General features: G+C 36.5%; 1 protein-coding gene across 1 annotated transcript in view; it reads left to right on the forward strand.

Annotated features, from left to right (window-relative positions):
• The first annotated feature begins 13,575 nt into the window (after window positions 1-13,575).
• SLC38A11 (solute carrier family 38 member 11) overlaps window positions 13,576-15,579 on the forward strand; it is a 50,095-nt gene continuing 48,091 nt past the window's right edge. Inside the window, exons 1-2 of the mRNA XM_036422183.2 lie at window positions 13,576-13,918; window positions 14,414-14,531. Of these exons, the coding sequence (XP_036278076.1) occupies window positions 13,895-13,918; window positions 14,414-14,531 (142 nt within the window). The 5' untranslated portion in view covers window positions 13,576-13,894. The remainder of the gene's footprint in view (window positions 13,919-14,413; window positions 14,532-15,579) is intronic.

Consider the following 15,579-nt stretch of genomic DNA (forward strand, 5'->3'; position numbering starts at 1 on the left):
CTGCTGCTGGTAGTGGTTTAGAAACAAAAGAGATCTGCTAGCGATCTATTGCCTTCTGCTACCATTCCCCTTTGAAGTAATGCTGGAAAGGAAGCTGGAAGGAAGGAAGGGAGAAACGGAGGGAGGGCAGAAACCAGTGAGGAGTGGACATGAGAGAGAATGCGAGCTGAAAACTCATTTCCTGCCTCTGACCAAACAGTAGTAATGTACATGTTTCAAAACTAATTTGTTGGCAAACCTAATTGAAGTGGAATTAATGAAAATCCTACATCACTTAACATTTGAACATTAGTTCACTTCCTTTATCTAGGAAAACTTAACATGCATTGAATTAATGTAATAACACCTGATAGAACTTTAACTACAGTTCAAAATTTAGAGGAAAATTTTTAAAAATCATTTAAATTAAAGTGAAGAGAAAACGAAAGACAGAGAAAATGGCTAAATAAATAGAAAGGCTTCCTTTAAAATTACAGTTATTGGGGGATTTTTTATTATTATTATTATTTTTTTTTTTTTTCTCAGAAAGCTTCCTAGGGATCAGGATAGAAGCTCTGACCCACAATCAGTCATTAATCACCCAACCACTCTGCTACTACTCATTCAGTGGGGAATGGAAAAGAGATCAAATGGACAAAAAAAAATTAGGAAAAAGACAGGAAGGGTGATGTGGAGAAAGAGTGGAAGGGTAGGAACTATCTGTTTCAACAAGACTATGCAAGGTAAAATCCATTACAAGTTTATAAGAGAAGTCACGATGGCAGGTTATGAACCTTCTATGAAGAATTAAGAAAAACATGATTTTTTTCCAAAATTTAAAATTATATTTCTAGGTAGCTTAAATAAAATTTGAAGTAGTTTATATGTTAAATAAGTTTGTTTTCAATCTTTTATGTTATTCAATTTATATCAGGAGAATATACATAGAGGGATTAAGCACAAACAAAAATTATTAGCCCCACAGGTGTGGCTCAGTGGTTGAGCATGAACCTATTAACAGTTTAATTCCCAATCAGGGCATATGCCTGGGTTGCAGGCTTGATCCCTAGTGGCAGGCATGCAACCAGTCAATAATTCTCTCTCATCATTGATGTTTCTATCTCTTTCTCTCTCTCCCTTCTGCTCTGAAATCAATAAAAATACATTAAAAAAATTATTAGACCTCAAAGTAAGTATAGTGTAGGAGAAGAGTAAGTTAGACAATTTTAGCTATATAAGAGGTTTTCCTTTCTTTTCTTATGAGGAATATAATTGTATTACACAGTGCAGGAAAACAAACTAGAAAAAACTCAGGAGAGGACATTGAAAACTTGATAAGGTAGGATAAAATTGAAAAAGGCATTTAATATTTTGAGTGCCTGCTAAAAAATAATTCGATTTCTTAGGAGAAAGCAAAATAAAAATTTCAAAGTTTGTATTAGAAAGACACATCACCTATGTAGTATTTTTGTCAAAAATACTTCGTCTAAATATAGTGAAGAAATTACCAAAAAAACAACAAAAAAAAACAAACAAACAAAAAAAAAACACCAATTAAGAGAATCTGTAAAAAGAATAACCTGGACTCTTTATTAATATAAAAACATAAAATAAATTTAAAAGGCAGAGAAACTATTGCATCCAAATGTTAGAACTGTACTTCCTATCCCAATTGTGATGGGTGGGTCTTAGGCTCTACAGCAGCGGTTCTCAACAGTGGGTCTTGACCCACAGGTTGAGAACTGTTAGCAGGGTCACCTAAAACCATCAGAAAACACAGATATTTACATTATGATTCACAACAGTAGCAAAATTACAGTTATGATGTAGCAATGAAATGGTTGGGGGTCACCACAACATGAGGAACTGTATTAAAGGGAGGGGGCATTAGAAAGGTTAAGAATCACTGGTTTAAATGAACTCCTGAGTTCATTGTTTATTAGACATTTTCAGTGGCTAGTAATTGTATATTTGGCTTAGTGTAAACAAGACATTCCCATATTTCTTTGTAGAGTTATACATTTATTTTTATGGGTTTTGAAAAACTAGAAGAAAATTTACTATAAGAACACATGAATATAGTATCTTTTTTAAAAAATATACATATATATTTTCACAGAGAGAAAGAGAAGGATAGAAAGTTAGAAACATTGATGAGAGAGAAACATCGATCATCTGCCACTTGCACAACCCCCACTTGGGACATGCCTGCAACCAAGGTACATGCCCTTGACTGGAATCAAACCTGGGACCTTTCAGTCCTCAGGCTGAAGCTCTATCCACTGAGCCAAACGGTTTTGGCAAGAACACATGAATATAGTATCGAGTCTAGTAATAATTAATGTCGTTTTTAAACGAATGTTTAGAAACGACATTAATTATTACTAGACCTAATATCTTGAAAGAAAAATGAAACCTTCTGTTTTGTAGAAAGCATTAGTCCATTTGTCAATCAAATAAAGATTAACTTTTCATTAGAACTTAATCTTAGGGAGTGAAAAAGCCAGAAGCTAATGGACAACACATGACTAAAGAATAAATTAGCTTTATTCCAACAGTTGCCACACTGAACTGTGTAATTTTAACCAGGTCACTCAAATGCTTTCAATTTTTTTCATGTGTGGATAAGATTACTTTAGGCTAACCAGACAAATCAAATCCTTATTAATTATTTTACTTAATGAACACAATACCATGCTATTTGTATTATTTCTGCCCCCACCTTGTTTCAACATGGATTTAAAATATATATCATAAAATTATTTTGTTAACACATTAAACACACTTTATTTAATTTTTTTAATTTTTAATTTTTTAAACTTATTTATTGGTTGTGTTATCACATAATTGTCCTCATCCCCCTATTCCCATCCCAAACCCCTCCCCACATATACCTCCATCCCCCTGTTATCCATGACCACTGGTTAGGCTTATATGTAAGCATACAAGTCCTTTGGTTGATCTCTCCCCCTTTAGTAAACCTGTGAGATTATAGTTTTCCCCTCTCATACTTTTCAGAATATTTTAATCATATTATAGAATTTATTTACTCATGAGTATAAACTAAAGTAAAAAAAAAAAAACAAAAAACCTCTTCTCTAGAACCTCTATAATACTAAGCATAGAAACAAAGAAAGAAGATCATATTTAGAAAAAGTGTGTGTTGGACCTTTTATCTAATGCCCTGATGTCTTGCTCCAGATACTAAAATTATTGCATTTACTCAAATATACTCAATCTCTTAAATTTAGGATGATGATTTACACACTAGGTTTATAGATTATGTATAAATTAATGGTATCTTTTTCATCAACTAGTAGAAAGCATTCAATAAATGTTATTGTTATTGTTTTATAGTCTTCCAATATATATATATGTATATAATCTAAAATATTGAAACATCACTAACCCTACAGTATAATTGAATACAAAAGGTGATTACATTAAGCCAAGAAAATTTTAACAGACTAATTTTAACTATTCAAAAACTAGGTAATTATTTGAAAGTCATTCCTTTTGTAGAACACAAGTTTATAGGATATTGCTAACAAAAACCACCTATACTACTTGGATTTTCAAAAGTCTTCATAAATATTAAATCATAAAATCTTGTGGATTTTCCAATTGTTAAATGTCTCTCTCCCTAAGATATTTTGTAAATTTTTGCAATTGCGTTTTAGATAGAGCATGAGCTTTGTAATTAGTCAAGCATGAGTTTACCAGTCATAGTGTTTAGGACATGCTACCCCAAAATATGGTACCTTGGCATACTAAATATCTTACACTGAAGAAATCTGAGGAAACTGCAGAAGCAGGAAGATCACTCAAACCTCTCCTACCCACTCTTCTTTGAAATAGGTCATAAAACTCCCACATGAAAAGTATCCTACCTGTCCCAGGGGGAAGGAAGACATTCTTATCACCAGAGATGGGTCATTCACCTGTACAAAGAAACCCTGTTAAATTAAATCTTATCTTTCTAGTTACTTCTTCACCATTTACTACCTTTAACTCAAAACCCTGTGTGTTGTCAATTCTTCACAAATTTATTGTGACTTTGTCTAAAAGGAATAAAGTCTTCCTGCTGTGGTCCCTTCTTCAGGTCTTCATTCTCTGTGAAGTCTCCCATGGACATGCAAAATTTCAATAAAATCTGTATATGTTTCTCCTGTTAATCTATCTTTTTGTCAGTTTCATTTTCAGAAGCAATCAGAAACTGTAAGATTGTCAAGAAAAACATTTTCTTCCCTTAAACTACCTTAATTAACACGTATTATATAACCTTTATCTACTTAACCTGAAAGGCTTCATCAGCAACATTTCTAAGTAAGAGATATTATTAATTACCTTTTGGAAATATTGTTAAGTAATTCATGAAGCTATGCAACTACATCCAATAAGGTAATAACCCACACTATGAAAAATATCTGTAATGAAACAGTAAAGTTACATAAGTCAAGTGGCTACCAGAAACCATGTATTCATTAATCAATCCATAATTCCCCTTTTTCTCAACCCCAAGTTCTAATAAGTATAAGGAGAAACGGAAATATTTCAAGAAATTTTCTTTAACTATCTAACTGGGATAGTTGAGGACTCATCCATCCATCTACCTTAATCTACAGTTCATTCCATGGCTATTTTTGTGTCTAAAACAAAAATTAGATATTATTTTTTAATCTCTAAATTTCAAGTCAGTTAAGAGCTGATTAAATTACTAAAGAGTCTTGGCTGAATGAGCATTGACTACAAATTAAATTGATTACTACATATTCTACCTGGTGTTTTGAGAGGCCATGTCTCATTGTATACTATAATTTCATGAAAAAAATAGCATACACAAAACAAGTACTTAAGAATAAGAAAATTTTGGACTTAAAAGAGCTGTCAGGGTAATGTGCCATGTTAGAGATGAATAGTAATTAAAATGTGCCTTAAGAGCTAAATAAGACTCCCTCCCCCTTTTTTCTGTTAAAAAAAACACTACAAAGGAGTAGGCATTTTTTTGGTAAACAATTCAATCAAAATGGCCAAACCAATGATGCTTACAGCAGTTCCCTGTTCTTGATATCTGATCCTTATTCTAATGTCCTATTTCTGAATTTATTTGCTGAAATAGAATCTTGCTTCAGGCAAGTTTTTATCTGAACTTCTGCGCGTACCTAGAAACCAGGAACGCTTATTGAATTGTCTCTCACCAGCCACTTGATCTTAACACAGCATTGAAATAGTACTGAGCCTGGGTCTTGCCATGGAGTGCCCAGCCTATCTGCTAACTGCACACAGGACCCGTCCAGCTCAGCTGAGACAAGGCTAAATGCAATTACAGGAGCTAATACACAGAGCACTTCTTTTTTAATCAATTCACTTCTGAATGGCTTATAAAATAGTTGCTTAAAAATAATTAGGTAGCAAACAAAGATAATATCTAATAAGTAAGTCTCCCTAAATGAATACTGGCTTAAAGGTTTATTTTTTAAGTTATCTGAAATACATTTTCGTGAAGGAAATCTATTTTGAGTGATTATTAGGTTTTTATCATAGAGCTAAAGTTTGCAATAATGAACAAGAAGAAATAACCAGCAAAACAGTAATTGAATAAGAACATAAATTCAATAAGATGGTATAGAAAAACCAATATTTTAAATTTTCCCTAAACAAAATGGTCATGGCGATGTAAAATACGGCATAGAAATACAGTTAATACAATTGTAATAACTATGTGTTGTGCCAAGTGGGCACTGGGATTACTGGGGGTATCACTTTGCAAAGTCTATGATTTTTTCAACCACTGTGCTGTACACCTAAAAATAATATAAATAATTATGAATCATTTAACTACTAAAGACCATGTCTCTCTGACTGTAAATATCTTTATCATAACTGAAATCATTGAAAGAGTTTTGTTGTCTCTCTTGAATTTTATTGGTGGACACATCACACACAAAAAGATGTCAGTAGCTTATGAGAAATATACTGGAGATTATTTGAGCAAACACAGAAACCATTACAAATGGATTATGGGATAATAGCAATTTCAGATTCTGTGTGTTTTCCATTTCATTTTTTTAACATTACTTTTAATCCGGCCTTTTCCCATAAATATTTGGGGAATAGATAACAACAACAACAACAAAAAGACTTATATAACACAAGTATGTATAGTCATATGACACAAATTTATTTCAAAAGGAATTTCTAAAAGGGAAATTTTTCTTCTAATTAGGATAAATAAAAATGATTTTTTAAAGATAAATTTTACAGGATGTTTAGTAGGACATACTACACACCAAAAAATTCTCTGGTTTTTAAAATTAAACCTTAAAGCACACATAGTCTTCTTACAGTTTACTTACTGTGGTCATTGCTACTGTTCTACATTTCTTTTCTGCCTGTGTAGTGGGGACATTTAAGGCCAGGCCAACACAAGGGCTTTGCTGTCCTCTGCTTCCCACCACCCGGGTCAGCCCCTGGGAAGCAAGGTCGTGAGAATGCAGCTGCTGCCTGCACTGCGCCTCCTCCAGCCCTCAGGGGGGCCCTTTGGACATCATGTTGAAGAAGGTAGTAGTATTTAGTGCATGCATTCTTATTATTCTTGCCCAGACTATTTTAAAACAACTTCTTATAATCAGGCTGACTTTCTATCTGGCAAGAGTCCATTGTGTTTACATTGGCCTTTTTCTAGAAAATGTTTTAGATAGAGAGTCTCATACTGAGCAAATAGCTTGGAAGAGCTGGGAGAAAGGAGCACAGCTGAGAAAGGGAAAATTAAAGCAAAATGATCTGAAATGAAAAGCAAATGGCTTTTAAAAAAAAAAATGGAGTAAAAAAATGCCTTGCTTCATTCTTGCTTTTATTTCATTTTCCCACATGGATTTCTATATTCAGAAATCAGCCACTTATAAGAATAAAGCCACTATTACAACATATTATTTTTAACCTCATAAAACACTAATAGTACTTTATATTTAAAAAAAAAAAAAAACACCCTACATTTACATCTTTGCAAATCAAGCACCTTTTCTTTTGTCTAATATACCCATGATGCCTCTCCAGTTAACAGGAGGAAAGTATGTTATACAAGGCAATTTTACCAACTGAAAAATATTGAGAAATAATAATAAAATTAATTGGAATCTACCTTTATCAATTTTCAATACCTTTTCCTCTTTCTTATTTTATTTACCCCAATAATACATGTTTTGGCCTTATTCCCCATATTAGAAATTATCATAACTTCTCCTTATCTTACTTTCAATGATCAAGATCCAACTCAGACCCTACCTAGCATCATGAAGAATTATCCATTCCAAGGGAAATTTTAAATTACTTAGTGTTTCATTTATACGTTCAGGTCACTGCCCAAGCCCACCTTTACTTCAAACTGTTTCCCCCAATCCATTCCCCAGTGCTTGGCAGGTAAACCATAGTAGCTGGCCTACAACATGGCCATTGACTGGCTAAGGCACATGTGACAAACACAAGGCCCGCGGGCCAAATCCGTCCCGCCAGGCCTTGCAATGTGGCCCGCACCCGCTGTCATCACTGCACTCCGCTGCGTTTCCATCACAATGACAGTTTATGACTGTTCAGTAAACCATTCGGCCAGCGATTTAGGCTGGATTTTAGATTTTGGCCCCTTCTCTGATTGAGTTCGACACCCCTAGGCTAAGGGATTGGAATCTATTGTAACTCAAGGAGAGCTCATCCCTAGGCTGGCAGCCACCCAAGAGGATGTGTGGTTCAAAAGGCTGTGCTCAAGAGAGGTAACTGTAGTTAGCTGGGCAGATCAAACTTACTTCCCTTAGATTTTGCCTAGGAGAAACGAACAGCTAGGAGGAATAAGGAGCCAAAATGAAGATAAAGATAAGCTGGCCATGACAGACAGAGAAAGCAAACTTCTAGAGCTATCAGGAGCCCTGCCAAGTTTCCTAGTCCTAGATCTAGTATATAAGTACTTCTAACAGCTACCCCTCCTCATTTCTGCAGAGCTCAAGTAACTTTTTCCTTCTTGCAAGCAAAGTACACCCAGCCCACTTCTTATCCTTCATCATCCCCAAGTATACTCTATAATACAACGTCCCTGCCCAGTGGTCATGCCTATGTTTAAATATCTCCACTAGGAATTTACCACCCAACTCATCCCAGAATATCTCTAGGTAATTAGAATATGAAGCCATTTCTTTTATTGAGTCAACCCTTAATCCCCCGAGTCTTATATTCTTGAGCTATTTAAAGAGTCAGGAGACCTTTCATCATTCTGATTCCTCTCTTCTGAAAATGGCCCAATTTATCTGTAAATTTTCCAAATTGTGGCTTCCATAGCTGAAAATAATAGTCTACACATGTGTGGTGTAACCAAGACAGATGGCCTGGACTACTACTTTCCTTGTTCTGTGTCATACCTTTCAAGTTTTATTGCCTAAGACGGCAGTAGACTTTTTTGCAATGACATTGTTAAATCATTTAAAACACATGTTAATTAAAAACATTAACTCATTTTGAAATGAGTTTCAGATATCCCATATGTTTCCACCTTTTACCTACATAGTTTATTTTTTTTAGATCCAAGGTTAGGATGTTAAGCTTACAAATTAAATTTCAACTTTGATAGGCTAAATTTTATCAGTTTCCAGTCTTCCATCAAATGTCCCTGACCACTCACTCAGCCTTTTAAGATAAATTGATCCTTTGAATTGTTCTAGCAAATATATCTATTTTACTCATTTGCTACATTACTTATACTACCTAATCAAGTTATTCATCTTTTAATGAAGGTTGGCTCCCAGTTACAGAGTTAATATATCTTATTTTCAGAAACTATAGAGTGCTATACACAAAAACTTTATCCATCATAACAATGTTCAAAAAATGAAAAGAAAAAAAAATGAGCATACCTGATGGGTCATACACTACTTTTCTAGTCAGAGTCTATGAGCTTCCATATATGTGACTAGTGTGGGACTATGAAATGGAGCATAGTTAATTTCCCCCTTCCTTATAGAGGACGAGCAGACAATCCTCTTAAAACATGAGTGGATAATTGGTACCTTTAATTGCTAGTATTTGATGCATCTTTTAAAATATATGTCTACTAAGCATTTGTAAGACAGACAGTGCCTGTCACAGGTAGTTGGAAGGGTCATTTGGTTGGAGACTTCAGTGCTTGATGAATCTCAGATTTAGACCTTAATACTACATGAAGTTATATATACAGTTGCAGAGATGCATTAAAGAGATTAAACTTTGTCCCCCATAATCAGTTTTAAACATTAAAACACCATCCTGCTGTTATGCATTATAAATAAATATGTTTTATATATCCTATTATTATCATGCCAGAGGCCCAGTGCACAGATTTGTGCACCAGTGGGGTCCCTTGACGTGGTCTGTGGGGATTGGTCCAAAACCAGCAGTCCAAAGCTGCCTGCTGCTCCTGAGGGCTGCTCCTGCCTGCCACTCCCGCTCATCCTGGCCCTGCTGTGCCTGCTGCGGGCTCATGCTGCTGAGTCATTCACGATCCAGAAGAGGCTTGCTCTTGCCAGCTGTGAACCCTGTTTCTGGCGTCAATAGATCAGCTGAGCAGCCCTTCAGCTGTGGGCGCATACTTATCTCTAGGGAGAAGCTCCTGCATGGAGCATCTGTTTCCTGGTGGTCAGTGCACATCATACGGACCGGTTGACCTGTCATTTGATCATTAGGTTGCTTAGGCTTTTACATAAATATATGAATAACAGTGATATTACATTGTATTTTGAAGTTTACCAGCAGAGGATTAATTTGTTAAATGAAAACATGTAAAACTGTGTCACAATCATGTGACATCCTTTCCTATATTTTCCTTGTTTTTTCAATATTCTGGTTGAATTAATAAATGGAGATGATCCAGGCCTTTCTCAGTTTCTCAGATGCCCTAGAGGCAAATGAGCATCATGATCTCATTACTGAAATGTTCTCCTGATGGCCCTGATTTCTGGCCACATTAAACTCATTCTCTCTTAACGAGACTTTTTACTAACTGATTTCTCTTGAGATTGTTTCTTCGATTTGCTACATTTTTAATGAGCAGCAGTAACTATACTAGGTTAGGTGAAGAAATAAAATAATCATCATCAACAAGAACAATATAAATGTTATCCATCCCACTCCCACAGACAGTCCACAATTACATAGAGCACTAAGTAAACGACTGGGTATTACATTTTAGGAATAAACAAAAGTACCTGAAACCAGAATGGAAGAGACACAGCCAGATTAGGAGGTTTAGAAGTTTTCCAGCCCCATATTTTTATACTATTGGCAATCCAGGCTCTAGTCACAAAGTTATTTTGGTCCCTTAATCCCACTTCCTGATCTTAAACCCACTTGCCATTGTTTTTTGTCGTTATTGTTGTTTTTGTTGTTAATCCTCACCCGCAGATATTTTTCCATTGATTTTTAGAGTGAGTTGAAGGGAGGGAAAGAGAGAGAAAAACCATCAATGTGAGAGAGGCACATCAATTGGTTGCCTTGCACATGCCCCTAATAGGGCCAGGGATCGAGCCTGCAACCAAGGGCTCTTCAGTCTGCAGACTGATGCTCTATCCACTGAGCCAAACTGGCTAGGGCCACTTGCTATTCTTTGTGATGAAGAGCATTTCTGTCACACATCATGCATGAGAAGGCAGCCTTCCAGCTAGGAGAGAATACACACCCGTGGGTGTCACTCACACTTCTGCTGCCAGGGTCCCACCTCACTCTCTGCTCCAGTTCTGCTAGTCCTTGAGATGATATAATCTCTAGAGCACTATCTGGGAGAGACTTTTCCTAACAGCTCAACTGAGGGCACGGAGTTTCATTTCTCCAGTTTTGTTCAACTGATACAGGATTCAAATATTGCAAATGGAACTTTATTAAAACAAAAGAAAAAAGATCAAAATAGGTAAATCCGCTCTTATTTATCCTAGTGTAACCTTCATAGGATAAATGAAGGTTACATAAAAGGAATGAAAGGGCAGGTAGCACCCAATTTCACTTCTTCAACATTGTCACTTTACAGGTGCTTGGGCATATTTATTGAGTGAAAAAACTGGTACCATTTGAGGACAAATCACAGCTTGTTCACCTACTGTCTAACATGATGCTCTTCATATTGTAGTGGGTGTGGAGTGGCTAATGCATAATTGCTGCTCAGCTCCACTGCTAGAGTTGGGGAACGGCTCTGAGATTACAAAGTAAGTACTGTGAGCTGTACAGATGTAGGTCACATTGGAGTTCGATCCCCAGCAGAAACACTTCTTTACATAGAGGCTCTAAATGTGCTCCCTATCACATGTGCAGAAATACAGGCAGTAGTGCAGAAGGGGCTAAGAGGGCACTCAAGGCAGAGTCATAGCTCCAGTTTTTCTGGGTCAGTCCTCAGGTTAGTGATCCAAATCTAGTAATAATTCTCTGTGATAAGCAAGACATGCGCAAACAGTGCTGACCAAACGATCTAAGATTAAGACCAATATGGCACACAGAAAAGGGAACCCACACCATATCAACAGAGAGGACACCCTCCTGGCCATATTAGCCAAGGCTTTCACCAGTTTATTAATGAGGAAAAACTAAGAATATAAAAGTCAATTGACTTGTAGTTGATTATAAATGCATTTAATAGTAAATGGTGTATGTTTTTTAATACAGAGTTTAATTAAGTACAATGAACATTTTTATTGTTCCACAAGGAACTCCGTTAAAGACCTTTTTTAGGTGCTGCTATTTAAAAATATCTGGATTGCATGAATCCTTTTGACTATTAGAATCACAGTCTTAGTACCCATAGGAGGTGTTATTAAGGGGAATATTTGTCTGTACATGACAGAAAAACCCAAACAGCATAGTTTAAACTAGATGAAAAATTTTTTCCTTCTCATATAACCTGGACAATCCAGATCTAGCGTATCCACCAGGACCCAGGCCCCTTCTATCTTACTAGGCCTTCTTCAAACTGAAGTGCCCAACAGGCCATGGTCCAGGATAAAGCACCATCTTCCTCCATCATGTCTCTGCACTGCAGCTAGGAGGAAGGAGCAAAAGGAGGTTAAGTTGATTGAAAGTTTTTATCTCTATTCTCATGCAAATTTGACTCTTAACAATGTCAGAAAGGAGTCAGGTTAGCCATCAGGAAGAGCTTTATAAATTCAGCCTTCTGCCAAGAGAGATTTTTCTCTGATTATCTCTAAGAGAGCTGGATTCCCTTACAAGTCACATAGCCTGGACTGTAATCAAATAGTGAAGAAAAGTGATAATTCTACATGGGCATAATATGCTATCCACATAATTATGCCATCTGATAAAAAGTTCAGATTAAGGCTCTCTACATTCCTCAAAGTCTGGCTCCCATGGCCTTTACCTGGAGCAAAGATAAACTTATTAAAACTGCATTATGTTCATGTAATATGCATTAATTCTCTGACTCAAGCACTGTAATATCTGAGTACACTATAGGGTTCTAAAACATTATCTATGTTTACTTCTGCATGGGTGAATTGCCAGTGATTCTATGTATCCAATTCTTTCTTTTTCATGTTTTGTCATTAACACTATAGTACCTTTGAAATTATATTAAACAAATAATACTTTTGAAATTATAAAAAAATATTTAAAATAAATTGTTGAAATATGTATAATGAACTTCCAATTTCTGGTCCAGTATAAAAAAAGCTGGGACTAGAAGCTGGAATGCTCCACTACAACCAAAAACAAGTAAAAAGCTAAACAAACTTATTGTTATGGCTACAAATGAATGAATTAAAATATAAAGAATGGGTAGAAAAGATACACACCAATTTCCTGAATTGGATGATGCTAGGAATGAATCAGAATAAGTGAGGTTTCTGTTGTGACATTAAATGTTTACTTTTGCAATTTGAAAAAAAAAAAGATGTTAATGATTGTTAATTTGATGGTGGAGAGTATAGAATGCTTTAGAATTCCTAGTTTTTCCAAGTTTTTAAATGCTTCATAATTTTAAATAAAAGTCTATGAACAAGAACCTCCTTAATTGTTTGATAAGGACTCATGTGACATTACCACTCTTATTGTCCCTGAAACTGCTCTCTGTGCATCCTCTGTGTGATTGGATATTTGCTGGGCCTTTTTCTCATCTATAACATAAAAGGGTGAATAAATGGACATTTAAGATTTTTTTTTTTCTAGCTCAGGTGTCTTCCTTTTCCCATCACCTTACAAACTACCCCCTTTAAAGCTCATTCCTTGAATATCATCAGTCCATCTTCCTTTCCCCTCTTCAAGCCTCCTTCCCTGAAAAGTCACAGGAAATATTTGACCAAAGCACGGTCAGTAATCGAGTTCGCTAAAACTCTAGGAAAGTTGTTTGTTTTCCACTTAAATTAAAAAGCCTGCCTTTTCATCCGTCCTATTTGCCGCAGAGGTGATATAGGGAGGAGGAGGTAATAGAAAAGATACTGGGGGAGCGGGTGCTGCTGCATGCTTACCTGGGCCAGCCCCGGAGCAGCTCACTTGGGGATGGACTAAGACGAGGCCATCGTAACTGTACAATCTGGACAGGCTCCGTGGGTAGAACCAACTACACTTTGCAGCTGGAGCTGGGGTGGGAGAGGGAGGAGAGAGGGCTGTCCAGGTCAAAAACATCTGGTGGCTTCTCTCGGCTGGAGGAGGAAGGTGCATTTAACTGCGCAAGTCCCTTGGGCAATCACCTCGGGGCTGAGCTAGCCCGGGGAGCTGCGGGCTGCAGCCTGGGCTGCGGGAGGGGCGGGGGAGGGGCCAGAGGACCAGGAACAGCTGGCCTGGCTGAGGTTTCCCGCCGCGTGGGATCCCGGATGCGAGAGGTCTCGGAGGAGGCAGATGTGGCGAGAGTGGGGTACCCAGGACCACTAACCTTCCACCTGCTAAGGACCCGGCTGCTGCCATGGGTCCCATCATCCCGCCACAGGTAACGCTGGAGGCGGGGGCAGGTTCTGAAGCCAAGTCCCCGCAAGATCCATTCACCTGCAGCAGAGGGCAGCTTACCTGCACTGGGTCCTGCGTAAGCGCCACCGAGAAAGTTCTCCAGGAGAAAAAGTTTGCCTTGATTTGACTTGTTTTCTATTTTCTTTTTCTTTTCTTTTCTTTCTTTTTTTCTTTTCTTCGAAGGCACTTTTAATGTAACCCCTTTAATTTCACAAAATCACATCATTGGCTCCCTAACGGATCCTTTACTCTGAGGTCCCGTGTAGCAGTCCTTGAACTTGGTGAAGCTGTCATCCATCGGGACATTTTTATTAGCTTCATCATTATTTTCTCATCAGGATGGATGTTACTTATCATCCTTACTGATATTGTTAAGTCTCCTACATTGCATACGTGTCTGATGCATTTCTGTCTTTTGAACCAGTCAATATTTGTTTGATTTTACATATTATTGGCCATTTTATATATGTTTAAACAGAGCGATCCAGCCGACAAAGAAACCCTTGTTTCTGAACATAAGCACAGAGGGAAAACTGGCCGTCAGTCTGCTGCTGTTTTTAATGTTGTCAACTCCATTATAGGATCCGGTATAATAGGTAAGTGCTGCTTTGTGGTTGTCTTTTTAAATGTAAGTGAAAAGGCCAAGTTTAAGACTCTGATTATGTTGCTGGTGTTTATTGAATTTTTTAAAGGAAAGATCTTAAATGGTAAGTTGGTAATTTTCTTTCATAAAAATCTTCCGTTTTTTCCAGTGGAACAATGGGCATTACCTAAGTCCTCCTTTCCCTGAAGGTTGAGTGGTGATATACACTCTTTCTAAGTTTGAGCACATCCTCCACATGGGCTAGGTTAGACTCATATGAGAGATGCTGAAAATTTTTTAGGCTGCCTGGTTATTGATAATGTTACCTAGTTTACTTTTTCCCTCTTCCTGAAGTGTCCACCGTTACTTGAATCACCTTTCTATGACCTTCTTGAGGTGTAAGACCTCAATATTTGGAAATATTGGAGGTACAAACATTTAATGTGAAAACGTAACAATCCTGTGAAAAACTAAATCCAGACAATATTTCCTTACCCATCTATAGAGTGTTAAATTTAAAGCACAAACTTGTGAATTAGGTCAATGTTGAATATCACTTACTAAATAAATAGAAATTGGTTAAATAAAAGTGTGTATGATTTTTTAAACAAAAGAGCCAAATCATAACTGAAAGGAATGATCAGCTCATATTTTCTCAATCTGAGGCAAGGGGAAAGTTATGGCAAAATTAAGTTCATAGCATTATATTAATAAAGGTAGTTATTTTTTTCTTACTTGCTATTATTTTTGTTATTTGAAAATATCCTAGTTAAGAAAAAGTTGGGACAAAATTGAACCCAGCACTACTCATTGAATATATTCTTTTTCCCCGTAAAGTTTTGACATTTTAATCACAGTTATCATTGAATAGTTACCCTTCATAAGTTAATGTTTTAATTTTATCTATATATTGGTTTACTATATAGATAATTTTATTTTCAAATGGTACATCAAGTGAAGGAAGCTGGAGTAGAGTAGTAACACACAGGGTGAAAGATGTGTTTGAAATGTTGCCTCTATGTGCCATGGATGAGTAGGCAGCTCTGCATGGCAGAATTCCA

This window comes from Pipistrellus kuhlii, unplaced genomic scaffold (genome assembly GCF_014108245.1).
Source record: "Pipistrellus kuhlii isolate mPipKuh1 unplaced genomic scaffold, mPipKuh1.p scaffold_m20_p_7, whole genome shotgun sequence".
In the NCBI taxonomy this organism is placed as follows: Eukaryota; Metazoa; Chordata; class Mammalia; order Chiroptera; family Vespertilionidae; genus Pipistrellus; species Pipistrellus kuhlii.